At 39.2% G+C, this 16,850-nt stretch overlaps 1 protein-coding gene across 1 annotated transcript; it reads left to right on the forward strand.

Moving 5' to 3' along the window:
• Nucleotides 1–163: 163 nt before the first annotated feature.
• Nucleotides 164–15,555, forward strand: rfng (RFNG O-fucosylpeptide 3-beta-N-acetylglucosaminyltransferase). The gene is made up of 9 exons (XM_088323965.1): nucleotides 164–442; nucleotides 4,849–5,424; nucleotides 7,613–7,661; nucleotides 7,732–7,834; nucleotides 7,904–8,057; nucleotides 10,180–10,265; nucleotides 10,332–10,497; nucleotides 13,358–13,443; nucleotides 13,524–15,555. Exons 2-9 carry the CDS (start codon nucleotides 4,942–4,944, stop codon nucleotides 13,597–13,599), a joined length of 1,203 nt encoding a protein of 400 aa, XP_088180091.1. The 5' UTR covers nucleotides 164–442; nucleotides 4,849–4,941; the 3' UTR covers nucleotides 13,600–15,555.
• The last annotated feature ends 1,295 nt before the right edge of the window (nucleotides 15,556–16,850 follow it).

A 16,850-nucleotide genomic window follows, 5' to 3' on the forward strand; every position in this document is an offset into this window, starting at 1 on the left:
AGCTAACCATTTTTCCACCCTTGTTTTTAATTCATATTTAGTTTAAAAAAAAACAAGTTTAAGTGCATGCCTAAAACCAAACTTAACCCTCGTGTGACGTGTCACATCATAGATATTATTTTGAAAGGTCAACCGGAAACCACTTTTCGACCCGGAAACGGGATTGAGCAAACCTGGTTTAGAAATAAATTTGGTATTCGTCCTTAATAAATTTATTTTCTCGAAAAAATATACGATTAGCTGTACAATTCATCATAGAAATACATTCCCGAATTTAGTACATGAAAGTGCGTACGTTGGAAGACGTCTACTCGAAGTTGGGTTCACGACTTTGTTGTTGTAAGCTAACTTGCTTTATTTCTCCGCGATCAAGTTTTGCCATTGGTTCTGTTCTCCCGTTTTACTCGATTCATCAAGATCATGAGTTTTCGAAGATGTCTTGGTAAGTTGCTCCAAAATGCCAAGTTTTAGTTTTGTGCCTTTTAATTTATGCTGAAAGTTTTCAGGCTCGCTTCACTGCTGATTTTCCGCGGCGTCGTGCATTTGTACGTCATTAAAACTGTTCTGATTTAAAATGGGGATCGGGTTATACTAATCGAAGAATCATCACTACTGAAATCTTGAGTTTCGCATTTTGTATAGATGCAAAAGTTTCGTAATATAATTTTTAATCGGAAGTAGATTCACTGTTTAATAATTAAAGGGCAATTAAACGGAAGTGGTATCATCTCCAAATAATTAAAGGAACAATTGACGATGGTATTCTTCATTTTTACATTGTATTAAACGTTCATCCTAAAAAGGATGCTTTGATAATACAGACTGTGAATTTAATCAAGTCAAGTCATGTTTATTTGTATAGTCCTTAATCACAAAGAGTCTCAAAGGGATGCACAGACCACAGATTATTGTAAACCACACACTATTAAGACACCACCCCCTGATCTAAAACCTACATGAGGGCAAATTATACACGGATATTGTCAAGAGTGCTGAACATGTCTGTGGTGTATTGTTCGATCGGCAGCCGTTTCAGTAGGAACCCTCATGAGTGGAGAAAGCTTCCTAGAGTTGTGTCCTCAGTGGCGATCCGACGACCCAGGGAGCTAAGGGAACCATGAACCGTGGATCTCAATTGCCATAATGAAGATGAACTATTGTGTTTTCCCTTTCTGTTTCAAACTGACAGTGATAATTGTTTTTCTCTCTGTTGTAACTTAAGGAGGTTAGTGTTTCTTATCTGTGACATTTTTTTAACACATCATTCCTCCCCTTTTTCTAAAATTTACATTGACTTTGTTGGCTGCCACCTAGTGCCAAAAGCGGAATTACTTTATAAAGTTAATAAAATCAAGCCAAAGTAGTGCCTGTGTCCAATGGAAAAAAACCTCTTCAAAATACCATATACTGGAAGTCAGTTCACTAGCCACCAAATTTAACATTACATACACTTTATTGAGCAAATTCTGGATACAGAACCAAAGAATACTTCATTAAAGGAGCAAAAATGACAGTAGCAATAATGTTTGAATTGGCTGTAAATCAAATTTGCAGGGTTTCTGATTGGTTTCCACCTTGTGCCAAAAGTGAAATTACATATAAAGGTAATACAATAAAGGCACTTATTCCCTTTCCCCTTGGAAAATAAAACATATGTGAAATACTATGTTCTTGAAATAAATTTACTATTCAATAAATTAAGATTATACAAACCCTAATTTGCAAATTCACAGAGAACTTTGTGATAAATGGAGAAAGAATGTCAAAAACAAGCAGAACAAGAACATGAAAAAACAACAAATAGATGGACAAAAAGAATAGGAACACTTTAGAAGTCTTTTCAAATGTGTAGGCCACTGTACAACTTGCTTATTACCTAAAATCAAAAGAAAGTTTCGAGAAAAAACGCATGAAAAACTGCTATTGAGAAAGAAACACAGTCTGTGGGCCTGCAATTCACAAAATCTATGTTATTCATATGCTATAGAATAGAAGTGTGTTTTAAGCTTAGATTTAAACATTTCCTCTGAGGTTGCAGTTCGAATCTCGGGAGGAAGAGCATTCCACAGCACATCAAAGCTGTAATAATAAATATTTTAGAGTTGGGTACAAATTGGACTTAACTAAATGATAAATGGTCTGCATTAAGTGCTTTTCAAGTAGGGATGATGAATTACCTTTTAAATAATTTCCCCCCCCTCACGCGATAAGAAAACAACTTGCTTTTTTTGCAGACTTCCTTGGTTCACAACTGTCTGAATTTGTCTTTTAGTGTGCACTATGTTACATTCTTCCTTAAATATTTATCACACACATTAACCTCAGGTAAAATTTTGTCAATTTAATTGTATGGCTGTAGTTGTATAGTAAGGGATTACCACTTGTGAGGCCCCTTCTCAAAGTTTAGTTTCCTCATGCTGAGGTTTTTGAGTTTTCCGTTGCCCGTATGTTGGTTTAAGATCATGGGATGGTGTCATTGTAACCCGTGTAGTCCTTTGAGACATTTTGTGATTAAGGGCTAAATAGGTAAATGTGACTTGACTAGTTTATGATGTTGCAGGTTTCTTAATTTGTGGGGGAAAAGAGTGACGTAACACTACAATCGGAGAATTGTCATCCAATATCAATGCCCACTAAAGGGACATTCTGTATTATGTAGTAGATTGTTTTTGTCCAGCAACATTTTAGTGTCATAATTTTTTTGGGGGGGAAAAAATCTTAGGTTTCATATTTTTACAATTTTTACTACAAAACTAATATATTTAACACTAATAAATACTTTTTTTTTTAATGTTTTGTTCATAAACATAATATAGCTGTGGCTCTTGAGCTGATCAACTTTTAGCTACCTAACGTTCAACAGATTAAGAAAACATTAATAATTAAAAATGTAATATGTATTTTTAAAAGAATGTGCTCAGTAAACATTGTCCGTAATTTGCCGTAACAGGGTAAAACTTTTATAGATCCTCCTAAAAGTATAACATGTTCAAAATAAAATAAAAAGTATGGAAAGTAAAAGTTGAAGTATATCTGTTTTTCCACAGTTGAACTCCCACCAATATCTAATGATGTCACTTCCTGTAAATGGCTTTTATGGAAATGTAGTCTTTTGGGGGGCAATTGTGCATATTCTAATAGGATGGATTACTACTACTGGGACATGTAGAATTTGAACAAAATAGAAAGTAAAATATAAATTCACAACATTTAATTGCATAATTAAATTAAATTTGGAGTAGTATATCAAACTATTAATGAAAACAATTATATTGGTATATATTTTATAATTTTATTGCCTTTCTGTCTTGAGGATGTTTAGATTACACTGCAGACACAATAAAATTGAGCATGTGTGTCACGAAAAATGTATTTAAAACACTAAATAATATTTGAACTGCATTTTATTAAAGGTTAAATGGTCTCAAGCACTTAAATTGAGATATGAAATTACATTTTATAAACATTTTGCAGGTTTTGGAGAAAGAAACGGGTAAGAGAAAGATGCAGAGCCGTTTAGCTCCTCCCAGTGGTAGCTGTGCTACAAAACACAAGGGCTAATAAAAACTAAGGAGCTTCAAAGTGACCAAACCCCACTCATTTTTTGCCAAGACTTTCACATGCTTTTCGTTCGGGTAGCTGTAGCAGCAAGACATTTTACAACCTGCAAGTAAACAATGCACGTTTATATCTTTTACTGTACTGTAGAGGTATGATTTTGGGCCAGGGCCATCAGCCGAAGATGGGTACACTTAGGCGCCGAAGTACGCACGGCAGCGAAATGCAGCTTTGGGTTTACTTCTGGCCCGGTCTCTCAGATCAAGTTAATCAGTCGGGTTCAGGTTGGTTCAGGCTTTTATACCCGCGTGCCGGGTCCGGTCGGGCTGGATTTATTAGGCCCGATCTTACCTTTACTATTTTTTGCTTATAAGTTAAATCATTATTGTTTGTTTTAAAATACAGTGGAACCTCGGTTCTCGACCACAATCCGTTCCAGAACCCTGTTCGAAAACCGATTTGTTCTATCACTGAAATCATTTTTCCCATTAAAAATAATGTAAATCGTTTTAATCCGTTCCAACACCCTAAATGTTTACCTTGAATGTTTAACGTAAACATAAAGCTAACCCAGGCTAATCGTACGTTCGCGTTATCGTAATCTTCCGTACGAAAGATTCCCCTAACATGAACGTGTAAAAATAAAAAAATCAGGTCGTTTACAAGTCATTTAGCACCCGGGTCTCCACAACAAGTGGTGAGCGGTTCATTGGAAAGGGGGCTCCGTTCCAACACCCTCAATGTTTGGCTCCGTTCCAACACCCTGAATGTTTAACGTAAACATAAAGCTAACCCAGGCTAATCGTACGTTCGCGTTATCGTAATCTTAGAGGCATAATAAGGGGCTAAAACACCCGTACGCCGCTCAGCATCGCACCCTAGTGTACCGGCGTTCGAACTCCGATTTTTTTGACCGAACAGCGAAGCAAGAATTTCTCGAAATTTTTGGTCGGACTCCGATTTGTTCGAACTGAGAGGCGTTCGAAAACCGAGGTTCCACTGTATCTTTTTTTTACCACTGGGAGTCGCTAAATAAGACACACTTTCCCTTTGAAGGGGATTTTATTACTTGAAGTCGTTTTGGTTTAGCTGATTATTGTTTCTTAAAAAAAACTTAAATACTTTTGAGAAGTGGAATTATTCGGATTACAGCTTGTACAGGTAATTAGGGTAGGATGGCGGGTCCTCAAGTCAGACCACTTGAAAACCACCCATATAAAGCTGTAACCACCCCTGAGATTTAAGCAAAAGGGTTAACACCTTCCCAACTCGAAATGTCTACTTGTGCAGAATTCATCGTGATGGAGTGAGAATGGGCCGAGGCGGAGGTGAAAGCGACTTCAGCCCTGGAGGCCAACGCGTGCACGGCGCGGGCCCGCCAGGATGCACGTAGCGGCGCTCGGCGTCAGCAAGCTCGGCTTCCTCTTCTCCCTCCTTTTTTGCGGCCTTCTCTTATTGCTCATTCCGGCCCTGCGCCCGGCGGCCCGCCAGCTGGACCTCCCGCGGCCCAGACCACAAGTCAAGTTCTTGGCTTACAATTTACAGAACAAGAGCGAACTACCCGTAGTGTCGGATTCTTCTGCAGACACGGAAAAGACAGCCGGTTTGAACAGAAGCTCAGAAGGGAATCCTGCTACCCTGGAGACTCAGTTCTTTAGAAATGAAGACTACAAGGAGACAAGTTCAGAAAAGGTCTCTGAAGTGCTTAAAAGCCCTGTAGGACAAGGCCAAATCCTTCCTGGTCATGCGTCACAAAACCTGCTGGAACTGAAGGACATTTTTATTGCTGTTAAAACCACTAGGAAATACCACAAGTCCAGACTGGAGCTTTTAATTCAAACCTGGATTTCTCAAGCTAAAAAACAGGTGAGAGTACTCTTGTCCAGGGATGTCAAACTCAGTTTGGCTCTGGGGCCGGATGAAGACTGTGTTCTCAGGCGGGCCCGATTATTAAAAGGGGGGGGTTCTTTATAAGTTTATTGTCCATTTTTCATTATCCACTATCGATTATCAGTCAAATCATGATACACTTCAAAGCCAACAGGCCGAGACACTTGCCCCTAGCCAAGAGGCTAAGCCAAGGTCGTAGCCAAAAGGCCAAGAAGCGATCAGTGCGAATGCACCGTTCCCGGAGGTACTGCAATACCGGGCCGATGCGTGGAGTGGACAGAGCATGGTCCTATGACTTCAGCCTATAATGTTTTGCTCTCTGTAGTTTTTCACTATTATGCTTTATCATTCAGCATACTTTAGTAGCCTACCCCTACATATTATAATCATGGATGACGAGGGATATTTTCTAAGCACAACAGATTTCTTCACAAGCAATGAGAAAAAAAACGACTTTTGGCATTAAATACGTTACACGTTAATTTTAACAGTTGAGTGGATGCAGCTTTACACCTGAACCAACTCACCACGTGACACAAACTCAAGTGGGTGCTGTAAAAAAGTAATAATTTTTACCTTAATTGTCATACCTGTTTGAAAAAAAAAAAAAAAAAAAAAAAGATTTGTGCAATGCATGGGCAGTAAGATTAGACTACATCAGATCAAACTACTAGGCTGGGCCTAAAGCTGAGAGTATTTCCTTTACTGCCCTCTAAGGAACATTTGGTCTGCATTTATTTGAAAAAAAACCTGACCTTTTTTGATAGAAATGACCAAGAGACTTTCTTCTTTTTTTAATGTATGGCGGGCTGGATTAAATAATCCAACGGGCCACGGCTGGCCTGCTGGCCTTATGTTTGACATGCTTGCTTTAGTTACTATGTTGTTCCTTCTCCCATCAGGATCACTGCAAGTTTTTTAATTGATAGCTAATACAGTACAAAAATACAGTATTCTATCGAGATTACAAAGTCACCCAAATTCTAAAGTGAACGAAAGGAAAGGGAAATGGAAAGGGAAGGTAGTCCAACCCGTAGGGGACGAGCATTTGATATAACGTCAACCAATTACATACATGTGTAACTTTACATAAGAATGTACAATAATAATAGGCATTGATATCGGATAATGAAGAAAATGCCTTAAAGAAGGGCCAGAATAAAACACTGAAGTGAAAGTGCCGTATGATAGATAGATAGATAGATACTTTATTCATCCCCGTAGGGAAATTCACACTTCCAGCAGTCTACCCCGTTGTTTATTAACAGATTAACATGATGCCCTAGGGGTGCTTGTAGCGGAGTGGATGACGTCACGCCAGTCCAAAAGTTCGACATCCCTGCGGCAGATGGAAATCTTTTCTTTGTGAAAATCCAGGGATACACCACCTCGTGTTAGCAAGTCCGCCTCCTCTCCGATTCCCCCCGGCTTTCTTGTCTCTGTATAGCAGCGTTGAAGCCGGATAGCTCCGGGTGGCTACACGTTAGCGTCCGGAATGCTAAACGTGAGCCACGTTTCCGCAAAACACAGCAACTGCGCTCCCTGTGCGCTTCGATGTTTTCCACCAGCACTCGATGATCTTATTTGTTCGTGAGTTCGCATTAACCATGATTACGGATGGTACCGAAGACTTATAAGGCCGCTAGCCGCTTCGCCAGCTCCGGCTCTTCTTCCACGATAGGCCCCTTAGTCACGCCGGCACGAGAATTCTTCAGGGCAAGGAGTTGAAATTCCTTGAATACACGCATTTTTGTGCGCTAAAACCCATGTCCCATAGGATAGAAGTAATCCATAGTGTAGTTGTCAAAACGGGAAGAAAAAACACCGAAGATAGGAGCAGACAATAAAACAATAGGGCAGCTGCTGGAAAAGGCAGCCGCTCGTGGCAGCGCCGCTTTGATCTATATGTATATGTATGGTGGGGGGCTGTATCCCGGTGTATAGCATACAGTTAAAATTGTTGTCCAAGATTATATAAGCAATTTATATGAACATTCCATGCTTTTCTTCGTCCATGTCAAAACAGTGTTTCTTTGTTTGCCTTGTCCATCATTTTAACTAAGTCTGCTTTTTTTTTTATTAGCGTTTCTTCTCATCATGCAGCCTCAACAGTAGGCTGATTGTTTGAGAAGTGTGCGTAACAGTGTGTCTTTGTGTGTCCTAGACCTACTTATTCTCAGACGGCGAAGACAAAGAGCTGCAGTTGCGAACAGGTAAATCAAACAACGGATTTGAAAAGACCACTTTGAACTTTTCATCTTTGTACACTCTGGTTTTAAATAGGTGCAAATATTATCAACACCAACTGCTCAGCTGCTCACACCCGCCAGGCTCTGTGCTGCAAGATGTCTGTGGAGTATGACAAATTCATCGAGTCTCAGAAAAAGTGAGCGAAAGTGGGGGCGTGTGTAAGACCTTTCCCAAACAAAGTGCTAAGTCGTGTTTTGCGTTCGAGGTGGTTCTGTCACGTGGACGACGACAACTACGTGATTCTTCCCAGCCTGTTGGAGCTTCTGTCTTCCTACCACCACAGCCAGGACGTTTACCTGGGTCGACCCAGCCTGGACCATCCCATCCAAGCTGCAGAGAGGGTCAAGAGCAATGGATTGGTATTTACCGTATTTTCCGCACTATAAGGCGCACCGGGTTATAGGGCGCACCCCCCAAAAAATAGTTTTTGGTCCTATATTTTCCATACATAAGGCGCACCGGATTATAAGGCGCTACAATGGGAACGTCGACAAAACAGTCAGATAGTTCAGTCAAACTTATTACCCCCTTAACATTCCGAAAGCTTGCAAAGAACCAAATACGTGTCTCAGACATGTACGGAAACAGTGTCTGTACGATGTCACCAATCACTCAAATGCATCGTTCCGAATATCATTCGGAAGGTTAAAGTCTTGGGATTCAAGAAATGCCCAACATTTCTTAGTTTACATTTTATTTTTTGCTGGCAACTGTGTGGACAGCAAAGTAAGAATTTTATTGTGCTGGGAAACAAGGTTCTTTACTGTGCATATGACAATAAACACTTTGAATTGAATTTAGTTTAAAAATAGACTCATCACAGAAACATCAAGATCGTTCTAAAACAAGATACCGGGAAAATATAAATCCGCATAGCTCACCTAAGTTCTCTTGCAGCCATCACGTTCAATAATGATACATAACCATGGTCTTCTTACAACCGTGAGTGTAGTCAATCCAGGAGAATAAAATATTTACAAATACAGAATAGTAAAAAATGTTTTCTCTATGCCGTAGTGCAACCCAACGTGTGATTCACATTCATCTTTTTCGGCCAATTGCAGGCTTTGTTTCGCCCCTTTAGCCTATGCGAGCCTGTAAATGATAAAAAGGATCCGCCCCCATTACCTCCGAATATCTTTAGCCAATAGTGACTGATTCAAATGATGATTGACACATTGGTTAGGAAATGAAACGCCGGTATATAAATCCCAGCATACACCGCGGACGACTTCGCCTTCGGGGGAAAATCTAGTCGGCAGCTGCTTGCCTTAGTTGCAAGACTTTGCGACTCAACATTGATCTATATATAAGGCGCACTGTATTATAAGGCGCATGGTCAGCTTTTGAAAAAAATAAAGGCTTTTAGGTGCGCCTTATAGTGTGGTAAATACAGTAACTTACACCTTCATACCGTTTGGGAGCCACAAAATATGGCACTCATGAGTTTCTAGGTCTGTGTAGCTCAGAATCAGGCTTGCCAATGAACTTAATCCGCCTGCGAGACAATACTAAGAGAAGCACAAGAGAAAAGTTAACTGCATTGCGTCACATAATGACTAGCAGTCTTGCATACGTCCACTGGATGACACTAAAGCCAGGCGCTACTCAAAGCTAACTCTAGCTGTGTTTGCTGACTAAGATTTATCAAACAAAGAATATCAGAGGAAATACCCCATCTCGATGTTATTTTTATTTCAAATGGAAGTCACAGACGCACTGTTTAAGGAAATTTGAAATGCACTCGCGTGTAGTGCATGGATGTCCTTCTTAACCACAGCAATTGATACTAAAGTACACTTTGCATCCCCAGTGATTGAAAATGATCAGTTGGCAGGTAGATTAAAAAAAACATCAAAAGAAATAGCTCAGAGGTGTCTTTGCGTAAGTTTAAATAAGCTATAGCTCCTATTTTTAATAGATATGAAATTAACAGTCGATCATTTAACCCTCCTGTTTTCTCCGGGCCAAAATAACCCACCGCACTGTTGATTAAACCCCAGGAAAAATCTTTTTTTTTTTTAACTTTAAATTGTATTACTTTTATAAGATTGGTCCCAACTGTAAAAAAAAAAAAAGATTTTCTTTTTCACCTTTCCTAACTGTACAAAAAAGATGATCCTTTAAATGGACACACGAGGGTTAGAGTATTTACACTCAAATGAGTGTTAATGTGCTATTTTTTATTTCAGCTTTAATTAAATTTTGGGGAAGAAAAATATTGAAAAATAAAACTAACTCAATAATGGTTTCATAATCAAATCTTGCACCCCTGAATCATAATAGTCATTTAATTATGAGCCTATGAAAGATCCACAGTCCTACAGCAAAGGTGCACCTTTTTTTGCCATTAGTTTATTGGTCCAGCCCCTGTAAAGGGTTGTTTTGTATCCATGTGGCCCCTGAGCTAAAATGACTTTGACACCCCTGGTGGAGCTGATATTATAAGATACTAGGATCAAAATCCGTTTGCTGTTTCAGGTGTCAGTCAAGTTCTGGTTTGCAACGGGCGGTGCAGGTTTTTGTATCAGCCGAGGTCTGGCACTAAAGATGAGTCCATGGGCCAGGTAGGTCTTCCTTCCTCTTCTTCGGTACATTGTTTTTGTTTCTTTTCAAACTCTTTTGCTTTCCAGTTTGGGCAATTTCATCAGCACGGCAGAGAAGATTCGCCTACCCGACGACTGCACCGTGGGTTACATTATCGAGGCTCTGTTAGAGGTGCCTTTACTCCACACCCACCTGTTCCACTCCCACCTGGAGAACCTGCAGAAGTTGCCCACTGACAGTGTGTTGGATCAGGTTAGTGTCTGTGTGGTTACTGCTTGGAGCAGTCTTTTTCAACATTTTTCATTGTTAAAAAAATCCCTAGGCACAGTCCTCAAATTAAATCTCAGCTCCGATGTTATTCTTTAAAGTTTAAACCTGGGGTCACCAACAGGTTGCCCAAAGGCATCAGGTAGCCAGCTTCAGGTTCTGAAAATACTTCACCAGTGATGTCATTGTTATTTTTTAGGAAAGTTAGGTTTTATTTGCTGATTGAACCTATTCAAACCGTACCCCCAAAATTATCCAAGTACTTGCATATAAATAACATAGTAATAACATAAGGTGTTATTTTAGAAATTTATATGATGCTGGTAGCCCTTTGCTTTAATCAGGAACAAAATAAAGCAGCTCTCAGCTCCAAAAAGCCTGGTGACCCTAGGTTTAAGCTGTTAAGGCTAGCTTTAATGTATCCTTAGTTGACAATATAAAATTGATCTTATTATGATTTGAATAGGGATATTTCTTGTGGCGGCTGTAGCTAAGAATGTAATGGGGGTAATTTTTAATATAAGGATTAATTTGGTTGTGGTTATGTACAATTTTAACTTGTTTGAAATGATTAAACTTCTCCTCAATATACAGTGGAACCTCGGTTCTCGACCATAATCCGTTTCAGAACCCTGTTCGAAAACCGATTTGTTCAAACACCGAAATCGTTTTTCCCATTAAAAGTAATGTAAAATCGTTTTAATCCGTTCCAACACCCTGAATGTTTACCATGAACGTAAACATGAAGCTAACCCAGGCTAATCGTACGTTCGCGTTAGCGTAATCTTCCCTACGAAAGATTACGCTAACATGAACGTGTAAAAATTTAAAAAAAGGATTATGAATGGGATTTCTTACCTTTGTGGTGGACGGTGGGGAGTGAAAAATCATCAAAAGTTTTTCAACCTCTTCCAAAACTTGCGGCAGTTGCTTGCTTATAGCGCTAACTTCCTTAGCCGCATCATTCGAATTCACAGCCTCCTTATTCTTTACTATCGTACTGATAGTAAATTCGTACACCGCTTTCATATTTAGCTATTATGTCTTTCTTAAAGGCAATAGTTGTACGAACAACTTGTCTTTTTTCACCTGTCCTGCTTGCACCGACCTTCTTTGGAGGCATAATTAGGGGCTAAAACACCCGTACGCCGCTCAGCATCCCACCCTAGCGTACCGGCGTTCGAACTCCGATTTTTTGACCGAACAGCGAAGCAAGAATTTCTCGACATTTTTGGTCAAACACCGATTTGTCCGAACTGAGAGGCGTTCGAAAACCGAGGTTCCACTGTAATGGTAAATAAAAGTGTCCGCCTGTGGAACAATTTTAAAAAGAAATGTTTATAAATTTTGGCTTAAGAAAAACAGAACTTAAAATTACTAATATGATGTTCCCATGGAAAAAGATGATTTTTCTTGGGTGGTAAAGTAAATCATCATCTTTAAACCAGTTACACCAACGTTGGTTCCCATGGGCACTAGGTAGCCCCCCTAGAACACCTGAGTAGCCCATGAACTGGTTCTCAATATAGCTCACCAGTAATGGGTGGTTGCGATTTCCTAGGAAATTGGATTTCTAACTGGTATGATGTTGTACTGGTTGACTGAGCCTGTTTTAACCAAACTCATAATAACCACAACCTGGTAACATAAAAATAACATGGTAATAACATGATAGCTTGTTATTTTAGAAATGCATAGCAAACTGGTTGCCCTTTGTGCTTATCAGTAACAAAAATGTCGCTCTTAGCTTCAAAAAGGTTGATGATGCCCTTAATCACAAGGAGACTCAAAGGGCTGCACAGACCACAGATTTTTGCAAACCACAGACTATTATTACACCATCCCCTGATCTAATACCTACATGAGGGCAAGGAAAAACTCAAAAACCTCAACATGAGGAAAATGAAGAAACCTTGAAAAGGGACCGGACATGGGGTAATTCCCCTTCCAGCAATGGATGTTGTAATAACAATTAATACACAGATATCATCAACACGAAATATATAGCATTCATAAGCTATAGAATACAAGTGTGTTTTAAGCCTAGATTTAAACAGTTCCACGGAGGTTGCAGATCGAATCTCAGGGGGAAGAGCATTCCACAACATTGGGGCCCGAATGGAAAATGTTCTCGAACCTGTGGATCTCTTCTTGGCTCTTGGGATCACTAGTGGACCAGCATGTTCAGAATGAAGTCTCCAGACCGGAACATAGGGGGAAATTAAATTTGAAGGATATGAGGGAGCAAGTCCATGCATGATTTTGGATGATACCAACAGAATCTGAAAATCACATCTTAAGTTAAATCAATATTACTTACCAAAATGACTTGTTTGGCTATATCAGCAGATAGTTATTAATAGTAATGATTTGTTGCTATCTACTGATATGAAAGAATATAACAGCTACTTTGCAGATACCCGGAAAAGGTGTTTTGATGGTGTGCAAATAATTATTAGTTGGATTACCGTAAAATCCAGACTATAGAGCGCACCTGATTATAAGCCGCACCCACCACTTTTAAGTGGTTTACCACTTTTGTACTTACACAAGCCGCACCTCTGTACAAGCCGTGTGCTCACGCATTGAAACTTGTGACACAATCACAAGCTTAACCCAGACCAGGCTGTAAGTTCCACGATCGTTACTAAATAAATGGTAGACAATCTTAATATTACAATTGGCATCATGAATGGAAAATGATACCCGTAATTAACGTATAATGCAGACTTGTAAAGTCCGGGTCCCGGTGAAAGTAATCCAAGGAAACAAAATGTCATTCACCAGTCCAAATGCTTCTAATTGTTTCCATGTATAAGTTTGAGACTGTTTTTTTCTCCATTAGGTGACGCTGAGCTACGGAGGGTACGAGAATAGACGGAACGTTGTCAGCATAGCTGGAGGATTTTCACTGCTCGAAGACCCGACAAGGTAGATAAAACTGCATGAGCGGCGTTTCTCCAATGAGTAAACAGAACGCATTGACAGATATCACTTTTCCCTTCCCACAGGTTTAAAACAGTCCACTGCCTCCTTTATCCACACACCGACTGGTGTCCAAAGCGTAAACCCCAGCTTGGAAAGTGACATGATTTTGTGTCTCGCATTTTTCCTGCTGGGATGACGGGCACATTTTCAAAACCGATGCTTTAACTGAAGCTTTGCTCTTCGACTACCTCACGAGTGTTGGAAACGATTGCCATACTAAGCCATACACTCCCAGAATGCTGTAACCAGTATTGAAAGTGGTCTGTCTTGTTGTCGTCGTGCACATATCTATCGTACGAGAAATCAGAAAATGAATGATAATCATGAGACACTTGAAGACCATTCCCAAAATGTAATGTAATTCTTATTTTGTGAATAAAGACAATAAGATACTTTTACCCATGAAATTCCTGAATAGGTTTAAGAAGTACAGTGGAACCTCGGTTCTCGACCATAATCCGTTCCAGAACCCTGTTCGAAAACCGATTTGTTCGATCACCGAAATCATTTTTCCCATTAAAAATTATGTGAATCGTTTTAATCCGTTCCAGCACCCTGAATGTTTACCTTGAATGTTTAACGTAAACATAAAGCTAACCCAGGCTAATCGTACGCCCGCGTTATCGTAATCTTCCGTACGAAAGATTACGCTAACATGAACGTGTAAAAATAAAAAAATTCGGTTGTTTACAAGTCATTTAGCACCCGGTTCTCCACAACAAGTGGTGAGCGGTTCATTGGAAAGGGGGCTCCGTTCCAACACCCTGAATGTTTACCTTGAATGTTTAACGTAAACATAAAGCTAACCCAGGCTAATCGTACATTCGCGTTATCGTAATCTTACGTACGAAAGATTACGCTAACATGAACGTGTAAAAATAAAAAAAAAGGATAAAGAAAAGAATTATGAATAGTATTTCTTACCTTTGTGGTGGTCAGCAGAAGGCGCAGGTGGACAGTGGGGTATTCCCTAGCAAGATCAGACACTCGCACACCTCCTTCATATTTTGCGATTATTTCTTCCTTAAATGCAATAGTTGTACGCACTACTTTTCTTTTTTCACCTGTAGCAACTTTGCTGCTTGCACTGACTTTCTTCGGAGGCATAATTAGGGGCTAAAACACTTCGTACACCTATATTAAAAGCGAAAGCAAAACGAAGCACGTCCGCACGCGATAACAGTTGGTCACGAAAAGAGCCATCTACACCCGTACGCCGCTCAGCATCGCACCCTAGCGTACACACTCACGCATTACCGGCGTTCGAACTCCGATTTTTTTGACCGAACAGCGAAGCAAGAATTTCTCAATCTTTGGTCGGACTCCGATTTGTTTGAACTGAGAGGCGTTCGAAAACCAAGGTTCCACTGTATTGGATTTTTCAATCTGCCAACTCACGACAGTAAAACATGCACATATTTCTTTAAAATCTGGTGTTCTATTACATATCCGTGTAAATGTTCCAGTTATTCCTTTAGTTTGTTTTTTTGTACCACTGTAATGGTGATTGTTTAAATATTATTTTCCAAAGTGAGGACATTTGTGTCAAGTAGTAAATACAAAATGAAGATTGGAGTCCTCTTTTCTACAAATGTGATACTTTCTTACAAATTGAATGCAGTGAGTATTCTTGAAGTGGTATTATAGTGATTTAATTGTGTATCTTTGTTACAAAATGTGTGTATTTTATTGGACATTTTTCTGTTATTTTATACGTCTCGGTCAAAATCCATCCTGATGTTAACATGATGCTTGATTGAATTCAGAAATGTCTGTTTAAAGCTAAACCACTTTGAGTTCATATGCATGTTCTGATTGAGTGAGTCTACCTGGCATTGTATCTTTTAGTGATGAGGTTTTCCACTTCTCGTAAGGTATTTTGTTCCACTTTGTCGTCAGTCAGTATTTGATTTTATTTCTGTAAAGATAAAAAAGGAAAATGTCATTATTATGCCTTGAATTTAAAGTGCCACTGCAGGCCAGTGCTTGGGACTATGTGATATCATTGTTGCAGTTTGTTGATTAATAAAAGCGCAAATATGTGTCATGATTCAACCATCTATTTTTAATCTTCCTAAAAAGCTAACAGTTATTGAAATCGCATATTAAAAACTCAAAATGACATAGACATCCACTACACAGCATTATATCCAGACAGAAGAGCAGCTTCAGCGACAGACTGCTTTCACTGTCTTGTACCACAGACAGATGGAAGAGATCTTTTCTTCCTCATGCCATGAGGCTCTTTAACTCCACCCGGCGGAGTAAAGGCCCACATTAAACCACACCCCCTACATTGCATATTACCGTACTTTTATTGCAGTGTGTATTTTATGTAGCACTATTTAAATACTCTATACAACACGCTACAGTGGGTATTAGCACGTCACATTGGGTATTTGTATATTGTATTCCTTTTGCTTTATTATTGTATTGTTCTCAGCTCAGGGATGCTGCTGGAAATGTGAATTTCCCTGCGGGAATGAATAAAGTATCTATCTAGGAGCATTGTATTTATGTTTAGTTCTAACTGAAATATGCCACCATTTTGAATAATATTTCACAAGATACTTGTTGGAGTCAAAGTGTGTGATTCTATTTAGTAATATAGTTTAAAAGTGTTCCACAAATTGTAACTGTTAAACATGTTTTAGAAAATTAACGTTTGACGTCGAGCTTGGGTCACGTGAGGCTAAGCAACCTTCACTGTCTGACCCTAGCAGTTAATTACTGATCATTTTATTTTTATTTTTTTTCCTGTTCTTGAATACTTTGAGGAAACATTAAAGGTTTCTTAAAGCACCCCTTATACTGTTAAACATATGAATCACATATCTGACTTAATGACACTGGAGGATTTTATACATTTTACTATAAAGTATTTTATATAAGTTACATTTATTGAATGGAATGAAGATTTTCACAGAGAAGGCTTAAGTTCAATGACAGGTCACGCTGTTCCGAATACGAATGTTTTGTTTAGTTCTGTTGATAACAGGACTCTGACGGAGAAGGCCAGACGCAGGACGCCAGGCACTGATTTGATAAACTCTCGGGCTCCAGACATCGAGGCAAGATGGTGGGGCCATTTTTTAATATAAAATTCCTAACAACACTAAAAATATTATTGTACTCCCTCGGTTCTTTGCTTTAACCCAGCTGTTTTCCTCCTAGCGCCATTTTAGATTTTACTTAATGGCTGTTAAGTGTTTAATACTGTGTTATTGATTCATTATACACAAAAATAACAATTTTAAAACTATTATTTAAACCTTTGTATTTCCAATCCAAAAGGAACTTTTAATTAATGTAAAGTGACATTTTGGAATATTTAACCACTCGTAGCTAGT

The sequence above is a fragment of the Urocampus carinirostris genome, chromosome 19 (genome assembly GCF_059441175.1).
Source record: "Urocampus carinirostris isolate Australia breed hairy pipefish chromosome 19, RoL_Ucar_1.0, whole genome shotgun sequence".
NCBI classification, from domain to species: domain Eukaryota; kingdom Metazoa; phylum Chordata; class Actinopteri; order Syngnathiformes; family Syngnathidae; genus Urocampus; species Urocampus carinirostris.